The sequence below is a fragment of the Salvia hispanica genome, chromosome 4 (assembly GCF_029641045.1).
Source record: "Salvia hispanica isolate PSC_SH4W2 chromosome 4, Shi_PSC_v1, whole genome shotgun sequence".
In the NCBI taxonomy this organism is placed as follows: Eukaryota; Viridiplantae; Streptophyta; class Magnoliopsida; order Lamiales; family Lamiaceae; genus Salvia; species Salvia hispanica.
Genome location: NC_142695.1, coordinates 3,941,461 through 3,960,598, shown reverse-complemented (window position 1 = coordinate 3,960,598; position 19,138 = coordinate 3,941,461). Strand labels below are relative to the sequence as shown.

General features: G+C 35.2%; 2 protein-coding genes across 2 annotated transcripts; both read left to right on the top strand.

The window, feature by feature from the left end:
* Positions 1 to 206: 206 nt before the first annotated feature.
* Positions 207 to 4,195, top strand: LOC125193442 (uncharacterized). Its single transcript, XM_048091230.2, has 4 exons — positions 207 to 1,253; positions 1,324 to 1,542; positions 1,614 to 3,608; positions 3,685 to 4,195. Exons 1-4 carry the CDS (start codon positions 338 to 340, stop codon positions 4,080 to 4,082), a joined length of 3,528 nt encoding a protein of 1,175 aa, XP_047947187.1. The 5' UTR covers positions 207 to 337; the 3' UTR covers positions 4,083 to 4,195.
* A 4,939-nt stretch (positions 4,196 to 9,134) lies between these two features.
* Positions 9,135 to 17,899, top strand: LOC125196138 (uncharacterized). Its single transcript, XM_048094523.2, has 15 exons — positions 9,135 to 9,317; positions 9,496 to 9,669; positions 10,154 to 10,202; positions 10,299 to 10,406; positions 11,323 to 11,407; positions 12,434 to 12,488; positions 12,636 to 12,998; positions 14,084 to 14,143; positions 14,693 to 14,791; positions 14,921 to 15,031; positions 16,068 to 16,139; positions 16,239 to 16,355; positions 16,467 to 16,616; positions 17,220 to 17,320; positions 17,395 to 17,899. Exons 1-15 carry the CDS (start codon positions 9,255 to 9,257, stop codon positions 17,723 to 17,725), a joined length of 1,938 nt encoding a protein of 645 aa, XP_047950480.1. The 5' UTR covers positions 9,135 to 9,254; the 3' UTR covers positions 17,726 to 17,899.
* Positions 17,900 to 19,138: the final 1,239 nt, after the last annotated feature.

Genomic DNA, 19,138 nt, shown 5'->3' with positions numbered 1-19,138 from the left:
TGCTTGTGTTTCTAATATGATTGTAATTATTTAATTGAATGATGTGTTACACACTTACACTTGCTCAAAATTCAAAGATAAATGAGAATTTAAATCACGAACATAATAGCAAATGACACAATTTTTTTCAAAGACGGGGGACTTTTTCTATATATAGGCCCACTTGCCTTGACAGAATTTTCTTTTGCTCCTGTTTCTCATTTGAATTTTCTTCATATTTGATTGGTTTTCAATTGAAAATACTCAGACTTATCCAACTCTTCATTGACAAAAACATACACATGCACAGAAGCATCACCACAGCATCATAAGATCTACTACTCTATATACGATATATATGAGTGTTGTTGCAACTTCAAGCATTATTCTTGCCTATGCATCACCACAGCATAACACCTTCCAGTTTGTGGCCATGGAGAAAAAGATATACAAGGTGATTCTTGCATATGCATTCCTCACCGTAACCTTTCAACTTCCCTGTTTAGCCAAAACGAACCTCACCACAGATCAAACTGCGCTTCTCTCACTGAAGCAACACATCACCTCCGACCCTTCTCGTATGCTTGCAACAAACTGGACCAACTCGAGCTCCGTATGCAGCTGGATCGGCATCACTTGCAGCTCTCCCCACCGCAGAGTATCCGGGTTGAATCTCTCCGACATGAGCCTCTCCGGCACCATCCCCCCACAGCTTGGCCAGCTATCCTTCCTCGTCTCCCTCGACCTCCGGCTTAACAACTTCACCGGAGAAATCCCTCCTCTCCTCGGCGATCTACCAAAGTTACAATCCTTGGATCTACGCAACAACAGCCTCGTAGGCCCCATCCCGAAATCCCTGTCAAACCTCACAACCCTTCAGTTTCTCGACTTAACTTCCAACTCTCTGACTGGAGAGATTCCAAAAGAGTTGGGGAAGCTTCAAAGTTTACGAACACTGGGGATCGACGTGAATTATCTCTCCGGTGCTTTACCATCAGAGATATTCAACATGTCCAATCTGGTCTCTATAAGTTTGGCCTTCAATGAGCTGAGTGGAAGTCTTCCAACAGACATGTGCAGTAGTCTCCCGTTTCTTTCTCGGATTTATCTTCCTGCGAATCAGCTCAGTGGCGCGATTCCAACAAATCTATCCCAATGTTCACAGCTCCGGATATTAACACTCACCTTGAACTCTTTTAGTGGGCACATACCTGCACAAATAGGCTACTTAACATCTCTTGAGAGCTTATCTCTTGGTGGTAACAATTTAAACGGTATGGACTTGAAATTCGCGCAGTGCATATATGGTTATACCTTCACTCAGTTATAGTAAATGTTTGACAGGTACACTACCACATCAGATTGGCAATCTTCAGAAACTGGTTGTTTTTGCTACCGAACGCAACCAGATTGAGGGCTCATTTCCTTTAAATATGTTCTTGAATATGTCTTCTTTGCAAGGCATAAGGATATGGAGCAACAAATTCACGGGGACTCTTTCAAGGGATGTCGGGAATCTTACAACGGTGACCTGGTTCGACCTCTCAGATAACCAGATGACAGGTAGTATGATATGACAAGATAAGATAGTTATAATTATGTTTGAGGATCTTTTCTTCAAATCTTTTTTGCAGGGCTTATTCCAACTGAATTAGGCCTACTTTACCAACTGCAGCGACTGCGGTTAGGTGTGAACAGCTTCAGTGGTCGGCTTCCACATGAGCTCTTCAACATTTCAGCTCTGCAAAATCTTTCACTCGCAGTCAATTATCTGTTTGGACTTCTTCCAGCTTACTTATGCCGCGCCTCTCCCAATCTTGAACGAATTTATCTTGGCAGAAACTCCATCACTGGATCAATACCAAGCTCTATCTCTAACTGCTCTCATCTCAGGATTCTCACAATTGCTGAAAACAAACTGAGTGGTAATATACCTACTGATCTCGGCAATCTCAGACATCTCGAACGCCTTGATCTGTACAGCAACAATCTTACAAACACACCCTCCTTAGGCTTCATTGAATCCTTGTCAAATTGCAGGTCTTTAACTCACTTGGTTGTTGGCATTAATCCCCTATATGGCGCCATCCCACCTTCTGTCGGAAATCTATCTTCCTCACTCCAAGTTTTCTCTGTCGGCCGCTGCAAATTAAATGGCACCATTCCTGTTCAAATAGGCTATTTAAGAAGCTTGACCACCTTGGATTTACAGGACAATCAGTTATCTGGTAATATTAATCCACTCTCTTTCAAATACTTGCATAACCTTCAAGGGCTATATCTTGGTGTTAACATGTTGCAAGGCCCCATTCCAGAGGCTATATGTGATTCTTACAACCTTAATCATATATACCTTAGCGGAAATCAATTCTCAGGTCCAATTCCTGAGTGTTTGGGAAATCTATCTTCTTTAAGGCATATTTATCTAAGCTCTAACATGTTGAATTCAAGCATACCTTTAAGCTTATTTAGCCTAAAAGATTTGCTGAATCTTGACTTATCCTCAAATTCATTGATTGGTTTTTTACCTCAAGAGATAAGTAACTTAGAAGCCGCAATCTATATCGATCTATCGATGAATAGGTTGTCGGGGTCTATTCCTAGCACTATTGGAAAATTGCAGAGTTTGGGGAATTTGTCTTTGGCAAATAATAGACTGGAAGGTTCTATTCCAGTTTCCATGGGAAGCATGCTAAGTTTGATGAGTCTTGACTTGTCCCACAACAACCTATCTGGTTCGATTCCGAAGTCATTGGAAGCACTTCAGTACCTCAACTACTTCAATGTCTCTTTCAATACTTTGAGTGGAGAAATTCCTAGTGGTGGTCCTTTCAAAAACTTCACTATGGATTCTTTTGTAGGAAATGAGGCATTGTGTGGGATTCCAAAGTTCCATGTCTCGGCTTGCCTAGCAGTTTCTAATCACAGATCAAGGTGGAACAAGGTGAAACGCGCTTTATTCGTTGCTCTTGGAGTTGTGGCTTTCATTTCAATTGCTTCTCTAGCTTTGATCTTCGTCGTATGCAAAAGGAAGGATAGTACAGGTAGAGAAGTCGATGAGGTTATATCCTTTGTGCCGGAAAGAATATCTTATCATGAACTTGTGCAAGCAACCGAACAATTCAATGAGAGAAATCTGCTTGGAACGGGGAGTTCTTGCTCTGTTTACAAAGGAATTCTTAACAATGGGAAGGTTGTGGCTGCTAAGGTGTTTAATCTTCAAGTAGAAGGTATTTCAAGGATGTTTGAAGTCGAATGTGAGATACTTCGTAGCATTCGACACAGGTGTCTGACCAGCGTCATAAGTTGTTGTTCTAGTGAACAGTTTAAGGCATTAGTACTTGAATATATGCCCAACGGGAGCCTTGAAAAATGGTTATATTCTGATGACTATTGCTTAAATATGATCGAGAGACTCGATATAATGATTGATGTTGCGTCTGCTTTGGAGTATCTTCACTATGATTATTCGACACCTATTGTTCACAGCGATTTGAAGCCTAGTAATGTATTATTAGATGAAGACATGGTTGGCCATGTAAGCGATTTTGGGATAGCAAAGTTGCTAGGAAATGGAGATAGCACGGTGTTAACCAACACCCTAGCAACAATAGGTTACATTGCTCCAGGTGAGTGTATAATGACTATATATTGGATTCAAAGTACATATATTTGCTTGATGTGTAATGATTTTTGTTGTTTCAGAGTACGGTTTAGAAGGACTGGTTTCGACAAGGTGTGATGTGTATAGCTACGGTGTGACGTTGATGGAGACTTTTACTAGAAAAAGGCCAAGTGATGATATGTTTGGAGGAGATTTGAGCTTAAAGAGATGGGTAGAAGTGTCACTTGGAGAGACTCCTGATGAAGTGATAGATGTTAAGTTAGTGATGAACTTTGAGGAAGGACATGTTCACAACATTGTGCAATGTGTAACATCCATACTTGAATTGGCTTTGAAATGCTGTGCCGAATCTCCGGGGGACAGAATCAACATGAAAGAAGCACATCCGGAGTTGCATAAAATCAAACGTCGATTTTTGCAGGGTGAACAAAGTAAGGTTGATTCGGTGAAACAAATGCCGGGATGGCCCGACAATTGATAGATGATGACATATATCTGAGCTGCATTGTTGTGTAATTTCATTGACACCTTATGTTTTCTGTGTTTTTTCATGAATCATAATTATATGTGTTTATGTTGGGTTGTAGAGAATTTAGAGCTCCCAGTGTAAGTTTTGTGAAACTGTTTGATGGTTTATTAAGAAATTTGAGATCCATATATAGATTCATGCTTCTTGAGAAATTTTGTAAAGAGACACATTGGGATTTTATTCCATTTGGGAGAGAGGCATCAAAATCTTATAAGATTATAACTTTGTGGATAGATCAAGAGTTTTGACAATTAGAAAGTAAGTTATTAACGGCATATTAAAAGAATCTAATGAAACAAAAATTTATTTAGTACAAGGAACTCTAAATTAAATAATGAAATTGAACATACATTTTGCATGCGATTAATTCGTCACATTATTCATGACACATAAAATTTTAGTCCATCCCATATAACATGACATATCAACTCTCCTAAATACTCGTACTTAAAAGAAATGTTTACCACAAATAATGAGACGGAAGTAGTATATCGCAGAAGACGATTTTCATCAAAATGCATCATGAGAGCTCCTGCACAACATCAAGAAAAAAGAGAGGTAACAAATTTGAGAAGAATTGAATACATCCATAACTTTTTGATCACGAAAGTGATATTGGCGCGGCTCAATCAGAGATCGAACTTCACTCGTTCCATATTGAGTAAATCCGTCTTCGGATTGAACCTCACCAATATCGCTTTCTTCAACACTATGAAACAAGTATTTGGAGATTCTGATGGATATATCTATTCAATATATAAAAAGAGCAAGATATTATATATGGAATAAAAGATGATGGAGATGGTCTAACAATGAAGAGAAAAAAGACAGCAACATGATAGCTTAAGACATCTTGAAAAAAGACATGAAATGATGGGTGTGTTGGTTGAGGAAGTTATATTTGTTGGTGGTTGGGCTTGGAGGTGGGATCATTACAATAACAACTCAATTTCACTAGTGATGAAGATACTATTTTTATATGTAGCTATACGCGGAAATTGTGGCATCAAACGAAGATTAAGAATGAAAAAGAGAGATTTCAAGTGATCCCTTTTCACTTTTTTTGTACAAGAAGTAAAGAAAAGAAAAGACAAGAGTGGGATTTTTCATGGGTTTTCGAATATGCAATGCTTAAAAAGGCATAAATAAAAAGAAAATAAGTGAGAGAGAGATGGAATCATGGAAGTGTGTATATATATGTGTGTGTTGATTGAGACAGAGAGAGGTCATGAAGAAGGGAAGAATGAGAAGAAGGAGAGGAAAATGATATCCAACTTTCACTTTCTAAAATAATTACATTTCATCTTTTGCGCATGCACACTACCTGAAATATTCTCTAGTAAAACACATAAACAAACCCCCTTTTGTCTTACATATTTTAATTGCCATTTTTTAATAAAAAGAAAAGGTTTTGATTACAATAAATAGTGAGTAGGAATTCAACACACCACTTGGTTCTTGCCAAAAAAAATCCAAGTAACAACAAAAAGTTAAAAACACTCTCTACAAGCTCAATACAGACACGTAACGCGGCACTCCAATAAAGCCAAAAGCACTAAAGTAAGAAACAAAACAAAACTACAATAAAAATCAAGATAAATAACATATAATAAACACGCCAGCAACCAATCCAAGGATAGAATTTGCCCATCCTATGTGTGCACAAAAAAGAGGAACATACCAATATGGCCGCGTTCAAATCTAGGTCTTAATCACTAATCCAACTTTCGATATCACTCAAATCATCTGTCATCGGCTTCTTCGTTGAGATGGAATATTTTTTACACCAATTTCATATCCATGAACGAAGACGCGAGATAAGTGTTTTCTTCTCCGGATCTAATTAGGCTCGCATGCATTCTTAGATCATTTTAATTCCAATTGTATAATAGTTAAACTATTTAGGAGAATGGAATTTTTGTCTTAGCCTAATTATTTGCTAATATATCGACTAGGGGACCAAACTATATTCATATAATTAATACTCGCTGTTTGATTATGCACAAAACTGTAGTCACACTCGAATTTTGCACTAATTGAACAATTTTTTAAAAGAAATGAGAAGCAAACATGCATGTAAGTGCCAGAAAAGAAAGAAAAAAAAAGTAGTATACAGTTCCATGTATTGGAAACATGAGTGCAGAATGTCAGCAAAGAAGTTTCCAAAGCTTTTTATTGAGAGTGTGTGTGTGTGTGTTTGATTTGGCAAAGGCAAGCGGGAGACACCGGTGCCAAAGGAGGGGTTGCGTTGGGCATGCATTAGGGGACAATCATCTTGGGTTGCTACCCACTCTTTTTTGAATTCCTTTTTTTACTTCATTGACTCTTCACTAAAAAAGTCTTTCCATGACTCCATTGAATGTAAGATGATGATTGATTAGCTAGATCATGTTTGTAGTAATAAATTAAGTGTGAACATATGAATCCTTTGTTTAAAACGATGAAAAAAATGAATGATTTAAACAAAATTGATATTGGATTAATTTAACTAATATATATAAAAATTAGAGGCAAAGAGCTTAGAATATGGAAAGTGACATTCATGATTTTGGGCGACCAGTTCGCGTGACCAGATTCTCACACGCCTTAGCACACCATCTCATTCCTTCCTACCTTAATACTACTATATTACTATTTATTTTCTTCTAAGTTACTTCCTTCATCCCTGATTAAGAGTCACACTTTGACCGGACACGAGTTTTAAGAAATGTAAAAAAAGGTGGGTTGAAAAAGTTAGTGGGATGTGTGACCCATTTTTTTATATTGGTTTTATAATAAAATGCGAGTGAATTGAGTTAGTGGAATGTGGAACCTACTTACTATTTATGGTAAAAATAAAATGTGACTCTTAATTGGGGACGGATCGAAATGAAAAAGTGTAACTCTTAATCAAGTACAGAGGGAGTATTACTTTTTGACAATTTTCTTTTGATTTTATTTTTCACTTAACATTTTTTTTTCTCTCTCTTATTTAGTTTCTTACTGCCATATTTCTCATTTAACATATATTGTACAATTAATTATTCTGTATAGCTTGGTTCTGATTCTTTTCACTGGCAAAAGTGAAGACAAAGTTGATACTTCTCCTTTTATGTGCACTCATTCTGATTGCAAACTAAAGGGAATTTCAAGCACACGTTTTGTTCATAGATTGCTCCCATCAATGCAAGCATGTGTCCCCTCAAAAGAAGAAAGAAATTGATATACAATTTGTCAGTGTTTGCTTAATGCTAGAATAGTTAATGTCCAATGCCAAAAGTCTCGAGTTTAGTCCAATGCTACTATTCAAAATCTATTTATATGAGACATTTTTAATAGATACCGTTCTACTTTATCAATAGTAAACATATTTTTAATAAAGAATGTAACAAAAATATCCCTATGTCAATATATTTGGGCACTCAAAGTCGATGTGTCATGACATAGGATACACTAAAAATATTAGCTACTCTCAACATACAAAAAATATGATGAATCACATTGATTTACGAAGATTAATTAGGCCCAACAGACTCAATCACAAAGTTCGAAATTTGGGCTGAACGTTAGTCCGGCCCAACAAGCCAACAAAATTTAGTAGTTCTCCATTAGTATTTAAGAGCTACTCCTTATTAATGTTTTTGAGAGGTAGAGGCATTGTATAATAAACTAAATTCTTGTAGCTTAGCGTTTTAGGGATTTTAAAAAATGTTTTTTTTATTACAAGTAAAAATAAGTGAGCATTGGTTCATAACCATGTTTTTTCATATTCACAATCCCATGTTCACTCCCTTAAAAACCAAGATTAATTAACACAATTATTTTTTGTTAGATCATTTTGCCCTTATGCATCCTCCTACTACTTAAACCTTAGAAAACAAAGAGACAGAAATCATTAGTAGTGCTCAATCTAACCCTGTTCCGTGCTGTTATCCACCACTGTGGACACTTTATTAAGCAATCATAAGAGTAAGACAGTAGTTATAATAAACTTAAACAAGTTATGTTACTGTCACAGCCTATATAGATATATGCCCATGTAGACAGCATACCATATCAAACTCAGTACTCGAGTTATATGTTTACAGATATAACTTTAAATAGTTTGGGCTGTTTTCAATCTGGACTTTTAATTTGTTGGAATTTTATAGTACTATGTTTTTAAAATTAAATAAATTCTTTTTTGCTTAAGTAATTGAATTTAAGTAGTGGAGTAGTATATATTAATTAACACAATTATTATCTGTTACATCATTTTGTTAATGTCCTACTATTTAAACCTTTGAAAGCAAAGAGACACAGACCATTAATGCTGAATATAACTATGTCCCAACAAAATCAAGAAATAAGCATAATTTTAGTTGATTTGGTTAATTTTATAATTTTAAAATTAAATCGTAGAAATTTTTATAGTAATTTTAAAATTAAATCATAAGACCAATTACAATTTGCAAGTAGACTAATTTTTCTTAGATTAGATAGCGTTTATTTACTGAGATGACACTTATGTGATGCTAGACTTATGTGAGGCTAGGTGTTATTAAACCAATAGTCTTATTCTGATTTGTACAACATTGTGGTAAGTTGCAATCTGCAATTGCAAATCAAAAAATTCGAATTCTGTGTGACTACCAATTTTATCGAGGTTTGAATCTCATGTTGTGCTGCTCTTCACATCAAGTGAAAACATTAAGTTTATTTATTATAAAATATTGTATTGTGAGGAACAGCAGCATGCTGTGGAAAGCAGCACAGCAGGGGATCCAAATCCTTTCACCGGACATCAGTCTTGTGAGATGATTACAAATTGTAATAAAATTACAATATAATTTGCAAAATTTGAAAATTATGTCATTAAAATTAATGATTTAAATGGGAGTAGTAATTTTTTTAATAATACTGATAAAATCTATTTTCTGAATCCAACCGACCCAGCTGAATGCGGGGCCCAATTTAGATGCTCCTTTCTCTCTCTAAGAATCCCATTTCCGTCTACTGATAAAATTATCATTATTTTGACAACATTTATTTTTTGATAGAATAGAAATAAGAATCCCATTTCCGTCTCCTTCGTCTCCAAGGAATCAGACGCGATCCTCTCATCTCTCGCTTGCTCTCAATCGCAAATATAGTGTTGCAACCATGCTCGAACCTGATGCACATGATTTGGCGGATGATGCCGATTATGCCGCCTCGATTCAACAGGTAATCTCGATGTTGTATTGATTTTGGCTTAATCGACTTTCGTATTTTTCTTAATCATCGTTAACTTCCCCGAGAAAGGAATAGCTGAATTGGATGATCAATTTATTTCATTAATAACCGTGTCAACACAATTGATTTATTGAATTCGATCACATTTGGTTGAATTGATTGCGTTTAGGGCCCTGCAAGCATAACTCGGAATGACAGCCTCGGGCGAAACTCACATAACGACCCGGAGGGTGCGGAGGTTGTATATACGAAGGATAATGTGGCAATACATCCTACTCAGGCCGCTTCCGAGAGAATTAGTGGCCGATTGAAGTTGATTAAGCAAGGAAATGCTCTTTCAATGGTATGCATTTTGCAATTAGACTGGGGTTATGATTTTTACTGTTTCTATGCGAGAGAGAAGTATGAATGTTTCTGTTATGAAATTAGATTGGGGTTATGAAATGCAGATTTCTTTAGTTATAAATTTTATGAATATCCATTGCTGATCATCATAAAATTAGCTTGGGGTTACGTAATACAGATTTCTTTTAGTTATAAGTTTTACGATGTACAGAAAATAAATGTGTTTATTACAGTTTAAATCAGTTAACATTGTTTTTCACTTTTGAGAAATTGGATAATGTAATGATCAGAGGATGAGGAGGCACAAGAATTTGTGATTTAAAAAGGGTTTTCTACACCGTTCATTTTCTTGACCACAAAGTCAATGTACTGATTTAAGCTACTTAGTCTGGAAAGTATGCGGATTGAATTGGCTTCACATTTTTATATATAAAGTAGTACATGTACATTGTGTTCTATGAATGGTTCATTTCTTGATGCAGACGTGGCTTCCTTACAAAGGGCAAAGTTCAAATGCGAGATCTGAGAAAGGTAGAGCCTTGGATATTGAAACTCTTCTATCTGATGCATAGTTTTTATCTTCCAATACATAAATATATTGCTTACTTTTCCACTGCATGGGTGCAGATAAGAATCTTTATACTATCAGGGCTGTGCCGTTTTCAGATATTCGATCAATACGTAGACACACTCCAACACTGGGTTGGCAGTACATTATTGTAGTTATGTCGTCAGGTAATCATAGTTATGAGATAGTAATCTCTAATATGTTCAATTTCATTATGTTTCTATAATATATTCTGTTTTGATTGGTAACGAGATAAGCCTTTTAGTTAAGTATAGAACTATAGATTCAACTGAAGAGGACAGTGTTTTAGTAATTAGTTTTATTTGAAGATGCAGCTTCATAGCATGTATGATATGGAGAATCAATCTACTGTTAGATGTATCTGTATTCTATTTCTAGTATTATGGAGGTTTGCAGGCTTCGGGTTATGGAAGGAGTTGAATGTTACTAGGACATAACTCAAGTAATAGCTGCCTAGAGGATTTAGATTCCCATTTCTAAACAATAAACACCTTAAAGTGAATTTGATATGCCCTGTAGTTGCAAGTATATTTTTGGCTTAGTAAGGGAACAGTAATTATGTAGTAGTAGTACATATTTTATAATGCCAACAATATACTCCCTCCATCCCTAAAAAATAGACAACATTTGAAACGACACGGGTTTTAATGCACAACGGGTAAGTAAAGTAAGAGAGAGATAGAAGGAAAAAATGATTGGAGTATTGTTAGTGTAGAATGGGACCCACCTCATTAGAGAGAAAAAACTTTCCTTAAATAGAATTGGTCTATTTTTAAGGGATGGAGGGAGTATTATTCAATGAAAAACCTAAAACAGCTTAAAACCTTCCACAAGTGGTTAAAAAAATCTTAAAACTTTGAAATTCACATTTAAAACAGCTGTCATGTTTTTCCTGAACATTTTTATCCACCAATTACACTCTTGAACTATATAACTCTTAGGAATTCACATCTGTATGTTTAGCATTAAATGTTTACTTATGAGTTATGAAAGATGTCATCTTTACATCTTGTGGCCAGTGGTTAAGTCTTCTTTGTCATTAACACCCTGTATGCTTTTCAGGATTGGCTTTTCCTCCACTTTATTTCTATAATGGAGGGGTCCGAGAATTTCTTGCAACCATCAAGCAGCATGTTGTTCTTGTCAGGTATGGTTAACCGTTTACCTCCTGCCTAATGCTCTATCTTTTTTGCTTGTGTTACTTCTTTTGTGTAGCAAACTGAAGAGTTGTTTATATGTTTCGTATAGAACATTCAAAGTTGTTAACCATTAACTTTATCATGGCTAATTTTTAAGGATGCCGAGTTTTTGTCTCTTTTAACATCCATGAAATCTCAAAAAGGTTCTTGAGTTATGGATCTTATTTTAAGCCTTTATTGTATACTTTTGCTTTTCCTTGTTGCTCATTATTATCTCAAGAAAGAACCATGTTCCTTACCAAGAAAAATAGTGAAATAATAAAGCAACTTTAGTTGTTATTGAACAACTAACTGTCAAATTTAATACATACTGGTCTTTTATGTTTTTAACTTGGTCAAGAAGTAATCTAATTTATTGTTTTGCATTTTAGATGTGCCATACATGGGCTACCTCTGGGTAGCCGTTCTTGCTGCTCTAAGAATATTACACAAAGGAATGCTGGAATTTAGAACAAACTGTATATTATATTCAGCTTTAATCTCTATTTCGATAGACAACTAGACATTAAGAAAACTAATGTAAACATGTAGACAACTTTTTCAAGTATACTTCCATTTTTTTGGGTGACTAAGAGAAATCTGAAATCTCTACTCGAAGGTGCGCAATGGTAAGTCCCGCTCTTGTATTACAATTGGCTCCAAAAACAGCTGACTAAATTTCACTAGGAAATACCTGTGCAATGGGCTGAACATATAAGGCATTGGTGGGATTCAAAACTCAAACTTCCATTCACGGGTACCCCATCCACCACCAAACCACCCCTAGGGGGGCGTTAAGAAAAATATCCGACCATGTTTTTAATTTTAGTTGTTTCAGAAATGATGAAATATCTGACCTTGTTTTTAATTTAGTTGTTTAAGCATAGATAAAATATATACTCCATTTCTTAAGAAAAATTGACATTCTTACTACGTGATAGTAACATCCATTTAATGTGAGAACGGTTATGCTTACATGTTTTTCTTGTATACAGATCAGCAGATGACGCCAATGTGTTCCTTGTGAATGATTTTGAAAATCCTCTCCAGGTATGAACTAATATTTAATCTGCTGCAGATTAGAATGTTTTGACGCACCTGTTGAAGAACCCCCCCCCCCCCCCCCCTCTCTCATGGTAGCTGATTGCATGTGTAATTGCCCTGCTTTAAATGACTGTAAATTTTTATTTTGTACAGAGGACTCTGTCTTCATTGGAGCTTCCTAGAGCTCTTACTCCTATGTGTGAATCCCCCACCTCATCTGATCCAGATAAGGGTGAGTTAGATAAAAGCTCAAATATATTTCAGAATGGCAGGAAACAGAAGCATCATGATCCTGCACGCGACATTTCAATCCAAGTATTGGAGAAATTTTCACTTGTTACTCGATTTGCTCGTGAAACAACTTCCCAACTCTTCGGGGACAGCCAGTATGATAGCTATCCTTCTAATGACCGGTGGAAGGATGGTGCTGTGTCACCTGCATCTAAACGTATCACATCATCAGATGATTCTCCAAAAGTTCGTGATGAGGTTCCTGTGGCAGCAGATCCTGTAGAGGTAATAATCTATCACTTCACGTCTTCTTTATGTTTCTAAAAACTTGTCTTGAGTGGCCTCTTTGCTGTTTGCATGTTATCTCTTGACACTTAAATATGGGTTAGTCTCAACTTTTGCTTCTACTGGCTATCATGATTATAGACATTTTCTAGCTTTTCTAATCTCTCTTCAAGAATGATACCCACGTTTCGTTTAACATGTGACTTTAACGTGTCTTAATCTCCATAAAGTTTGATTTCAAAAGCTTCTTGCAACTTTGTGTTCGCATAATATGGTAATATTTTTTCTTAAACATTTAGAGCTCCATGCTCTGTACCTGTTACACCTAGATAGCTAGTTGTAGTGGAAGAAGGACCAACGTCATCACTTTTGAGAGGATCAATTAAGGAGCTTATGGTTTTTTCAATATCTCAACCCGTTTTTATATATTCAATGTCACCCACAGCTAAAATTAAGTGTTCTCCAGCTTAAGCAGTGGCGTGCAGCTTAGGTTGTGCACTGATAACACTGCTACATCTAAGAGGCTATATCTAGTTAAGCTCAAAAATCAACATCATACAGGAATATTAATTAGAACATCTATTCGTAACATTTTGCACAAGATCTTTTAGAGAAACAAAAGGAATAAACAAGCATGTTTCATTTCCTAATAATAAAAAAAATCATTGATGTGGCACAAGACAAGTTAGGTATTAGTTTTATGAGTGAAGAAATGGTCCACTTTTTTATTTTTATGTTAGTTACTGACCTAATGTAGATAATGGTGGTCCATGTTTTTTTTATATATGTGTTCAAGGGTAACATATAAAGGAAAAGTGTCCAGAAAAGGGAAGTTAAGAAGTGTATGCTATTTTTTGCGACAGAGAGATTATGTTATTAAGCTGAATGAGAAAATATGGAGGACATAAGGCCAGCCTTTAACATTTTCTAATTGTAGAAATGATAGTCTTGCCCTTCGAACATGAATCATAAAATGTTTGCATGTTTATGTTTTTTGATAGTGAAATAATAAAAAAGCATTCAGACATTTGTTCATTATCAAAGTACAATCAAGTTAATGTTGACAATTTTTCTTATTTTGGCAGATGGACAAATTATCACTGGTGTGGGGAAAGCCACGTCAGGCACCCCTGGGGCAAGAAGAGGTAAGCCTGTTTGCCTGTCTGATGATATCAGAAATGATCTGCTTTTGTATAGAGTCAAACTTGGTCTCTTCCGTCCCCTCCAAATCCCTCTTAGTTGGCCATCTTATTGTCGGTTATGCATTTATGAAATGTTGAACATTAGTACATTACAATTACAATGAGCGTTGAAGATCATGGTACAAAAAAGTTACTTCTGTAGGAATGCTCCATTCAACCCCTAATCCTTATCACCTGTAAGTAATTTCCCCATTTGACTTTTATGTAGAAACATGGCGGACTTCAGTAAAGAATGGAATAATTATGTCATTTGGTGGCTAGCACAAGATTCTTTATTGTGGGGCTGTTACTTCTGTGAAATTAATTCAAACATTCATATACTTTTGGAGTTCGGGTTCGGTGTATGTTGTATGTGCTTTCGATTGATACCTTTCACTTTAGCAAGGGTGTGAACTTTATTGTTGTCAGGATCTACCATCTGAGTAATCTATGTTTCTTTAAGTGATTTAGCTCTGTCTGTTTTATATGTCATCTGTGTCAAAATTCTTGCAGTGGGCTACCTTCTTGGATGCAGAAGGGCGAGTGATGGATTCAAATTCTTTGAAAAAGAGAATCTTCTACGGAGGCATTGAACACGATTTGCGAAAAGAGGTTTACATAATGAAAGAAATTATTGTTCTGATGCTTGATTTTAGCTTGGCAGTTTGTTGAAGTTTGTAAATTAATTTGTTTTTCGGCTTCAGTTTTTCCCAATAATCTTACTAATAATTTTCTTTACAGGTTTGGAGATTTTTATTAGGATTCCACACCTATGAATCAACATTTGCTGAGAGAGAGTACCTCATAACAGTAAAGCAGTCGGAGTATGAAACAATAAAAAAACAGTGGCAGGTTTGTCCTCTATATCACAATTGAGTTCTGATATTTTTTATTAGATTTTATTTGTTTTTCTCCCCTTCATTGCTGTTGTTCTGCTATGCTACTGCTAACTTTGAAATTGGTTCGTTTGTATATCTTCTAACAAGTACTTTAAGTTTGAGGTTCAAAGGCGTACTACTTAATCTATAATATAGGAAGTGCAAAATAGGCGTATTAAATGTTCCCTTGAAATGCCCTGGTATTGATTTCTCCATTTGGTGAATGTCAGTATGTATTTCTTGATGCCTTTTTTATTTTCACCTTAATATCTACTAAATGCTATTGGAGGTGTTCTCAACTGTTAAAGAAGCTACTACTATTTAAAGACAAGAAATGTAAGTAAGCCCTTGGATATATGGATGAGATTCTGGAAGACTGGGTCTATGTCTTTTCCTAGTACATTCTACATTGTCTCTTTGTAGTTTTTAATGAAGAGGATTGGTCTATTGCATTTTCTGTGTGCCTATTGGCATAAAACCACAAAAATTATACTTTTATATACTTTTATTTCAAGGATGATACCCCTAATGGGGTCAGTTGAGGCTAGTGGATCTTAATCAGGGTTTGCATGGTACAACAATATCTTGTTGTTGAACTGTTACTTGATTGATCACTTATGTAGACTTCAGTTGCTCAAAGTGTTTTTCAAGGCATACTCCAAAATTTCGCTCTAATTATCCACCAGAAACATTGGCAAACTGAGATATATAATAACAATCTCAATATACCACTTTTATGGTGGTGCCTCTGAAGCGAACCTTTTATGGTAGACATATCTGTGACCATACTAAATAGAAGACTTAATATATAGATCTAGTTTGATAGAAAATGTTCCATGCGATATGATCCTAATATGGAAATAGGAGGCATATAATCTGATGTAACGATGGAGGTGTTTGCATGCTTTTCCAACTTAACATGGTACATATGGTTGTTTTATTCATGGAGAATACATATTTCTTGATCTAGTGCTCTTAAATCACAATTGTTGTGTCATTTTTTCGCTTAGAGCATCTCTCCAGAGCAGGCGAAGCGATTTACAAAATTTCGGGAGAGGAAAGGCCTTATTGACAAGGATGTGGTAGGGTTCCACTGTCAAATTTATAGTATTTAAAATAGGTTTTATCAAGATCCTAGATGATGTCTTCTTAGTGAAAGTGTACGTTTGCCCTCGTTTCAGGTGAGGACTGACAGGTCGCTGGAATTCTACGATGGGGATGACAATCCTAATGTGTTTCTCATGCGAGATATATTGTTGACGTACTCATTTTTCAACTTTGATCTTGGGTACTGTCAGGTAGTTTCCTTTTTGTGCTCATTACTTATGCAACTTTTGTTGAAATAATTTGACCATATGCGTATTTATAAATATTCTGCTTCTCTGGAATGTTTGGTTATTTGCCTTCAGGGTATGAGTGATCTTCTGTCGCCAATCTTGTATGTGATGAGAGACGAATCTGAGTCCTTTTGGTGCTTTGTTCACCTTATGGACCGTCTTGGACCTAATTTCAATCGTGATCAAAGTGGGATGCACTCTCAACTTTTTGCTTTATCAAAGGTTCTCTTCCTCTGTCTGCTTGCTTGCTTACTTATAATGTGTTTACTTCTATTTGTGCAAGAATCTTGTCTATTAAAAAAGTATAATTGTTTTCTGCTGAATATTTCATTTTCTCATTAAGTATTGAATTATAATTCAGTTTTGGAAATATCACATACATCATATTGTGGATCATCTAATTTGCCTCTTGAAATTCCGTTGAGAGTGATCTAGAACTTAATTTCATTATATGATATAAACTCAGTTGACGAATTTTACATTATATTAAGGTCAAAAATGGCATCCTTTGTGTGACGGTTGAAGTTATAGTTGCTTCTTAAACTGGTCTTAATGATATGAACACCACTGTCTGAAAGATTTAAATCTATCCGAACGGAGAATTAATCTCAAATCGCAGCAAACTATCGGAAGCTCTATTAAGGTTTTTTGGTCACTCAAAAACATTTTACCTTGTTGTGAGACACTGATAATCCAACAGTAAATAGTTGGCTTATTCTTCTGGCTCTTTGCACTTGGTTTGGCATGATTTCCTAGTCTATCTAATTTACGATTACTTTGCAGATATTGTTTACTCTTTAATCAATATCATTTCGTGTGATGCAGCTGGTCGAGGTGTTAGACAGCCCATTGCACAACTATTTCAAGCAGAATGATTGCCTGAACTATTTCTTTTGTTTCCGCTGGCTACTGATACAGTTCAAGAGGCAAGTGTAATCCACCCCTCGTCTCCTACGTCTATTTTGATGTGCGAATGAAGATCCCACGTGCTTTTTTGCAGGGAGTTTGAATACGATAAGACAATGCGCATATGGGAAGTACTGTGGACTCACCATCTGAGCGAGCACCTACACCTATATGTCTGCGTTGCCATTCTCAAGAGATATCGCAAGAAGATTATCGGGGAGCAGATGGACTTTGACACTCTCCTAAAATTCATCAATGAATTGAGCGGTAATATTGACCTCGATTCAACCCTACGAGATGCTGAAGCCCTGTGTATATGTGCCGGTGAGAACGGTGCAGCTTGTATCCCTCCTGGAACGCCACCTTCGCTGCCAATCGAAGATGATTCCTCAGCATATCCCCAGCTTGATGATGAAATCTTGTAGATGTTTGCTGAGGTAACTGCAATCCAAAATTTCTTCACTATTAATCTTTTTTAATATTGTAAATATGTTGCTGAATATTTGGCGCGATCACACTTGTTACTTGAATATAATTGTGTGTTCATACAGTCCTAGATTCGTCTTACTTTGTTAAATAATTAGAGATTAGTTCTTTTATATTTTTTGTTTTTACTCATTACAAATCTTCTTTTAAATAACAATAGAGATATACTGTAGTAGGAGTAGTACTTATTTTTTCTGTATTTTGAATTTTGATCCGTCACTGATTTGGACCCAAATCCACATCTTCGGGTTTTAATCTTGTCCCATCGCATATGAAGTCATCTCCATTGACAGTTCTTTTGTATATCTTGTGATTATAATTGGAAATTCAATAAAATAACTTTTGGTCTACACCTATTGCCAAAGTATGTAACTCAATTGTAACTCTGAATAAAATCTTAAATTCAATACATATGTATTAGTTTCCACTTTAAAATATATGACCATTGTATTATTTAGATCATTGCATGAATTAATTTTCATAAAATGGTACTCATACTCGAATTAAACATATTAATCACGTAACAAGAACACAAATATTATGCAAAATCAAATACTACATTGCGTATTTAAGATAAAAGTTAAAACCGAAGTTTACGGCTATTGATATGTAAAATCATACAAAAATTTATATACTACATTACGTATTTAGAAGCTACATAGCTCATCCAATAAACCATAGACTTCATTCATCCATGAATAAATGCTCAATTTGATGATATAAGTTTTAAAAATATGTAGTATAAAAAGAATGAAAAATTTAATAAAATACTCCATATATCCTACTTTAGTTATGAAGTATTAATATTTTTAGTAATAAAATATTATTGAAATAAGTTGATGAAACATGGAGTTCATTTATTAATTACGAATAATAGTAAAAAAAATGTAACATTTCTTAGTGAATATTCTAAAACGACAATATGTACTCCTAATATCAGCCGTAAAAGATTATTTTGTAATATAGTAATTTTAGTATTTACCATAATATTGAATTAATAATCATTATTACATCATTCTACTTTCCTTTTGTCAAAGATAGGCGATAATATAGCTAAAATGATATAGTACTACTCAAAAGAAAATTTATGTTTTAAAACGAATAAAATATTTTACTAGTAAACTACTTTTAAAAGACCGTTTTTATTTGAATCAGATTTATGGCGATATCATGCCAGAATAACGTCACTTGTTTTTACTAACGATCACAATGCAAATCACAAAAATTCAGACCTAATTTACACTATTCATATGACTCATCAATTTTAAGTCAGAATTAAATCAACAAAATCACCACAAATTTGATAAGATCTATACTATTCATGACCACGCTGCTTATTGGGCGTACTATTA

Bases quoted from the DNA above. Each gene is read 5' to 3' on its own strand.
- LOC125193442 (XM_048091230.2), top strand. From the start codon at position 338: ATGAGTGTTGTTGCAACTTCAAGCATTATTCTTGCCTATGCATCACCA. The intron at 1,543-1,613 runs GTAGTATGATAT...TCTTTTTTGCAG, and splicing joins CTCAGATAACCAGATGACAG to GGCTTATTCCAACTGAATTA. The intron at 3,609-3,684 runs GTGAGTGTATAA...TTGTTGTTTCAG, and splicing joins AATAGGTTACATTGCTCCAG to AGTACGGTTTAGAAGGACTG.
- LOC125196138 (XM_048094523.2), top strand. From the start codon at position 9,255: ATGCTCGAACCTGATGCACATGATTTGGCGGATGATGCCGATTATGCC. The intron at 12,999-14,083 runs GTAATAATCTAT...TTATTTTGGCAG, and splicing joins TGGCAGCAGATCCTGTAGAG to ATGGACAAATTATCACTGGT. The intron at 14,792-14,920 runs GTTTACATAATG...TTTTCTTTACAG, and splicing joins AACACGATTTGCGAAAAGAG to GTTTGGAGATTTTTATTAGG.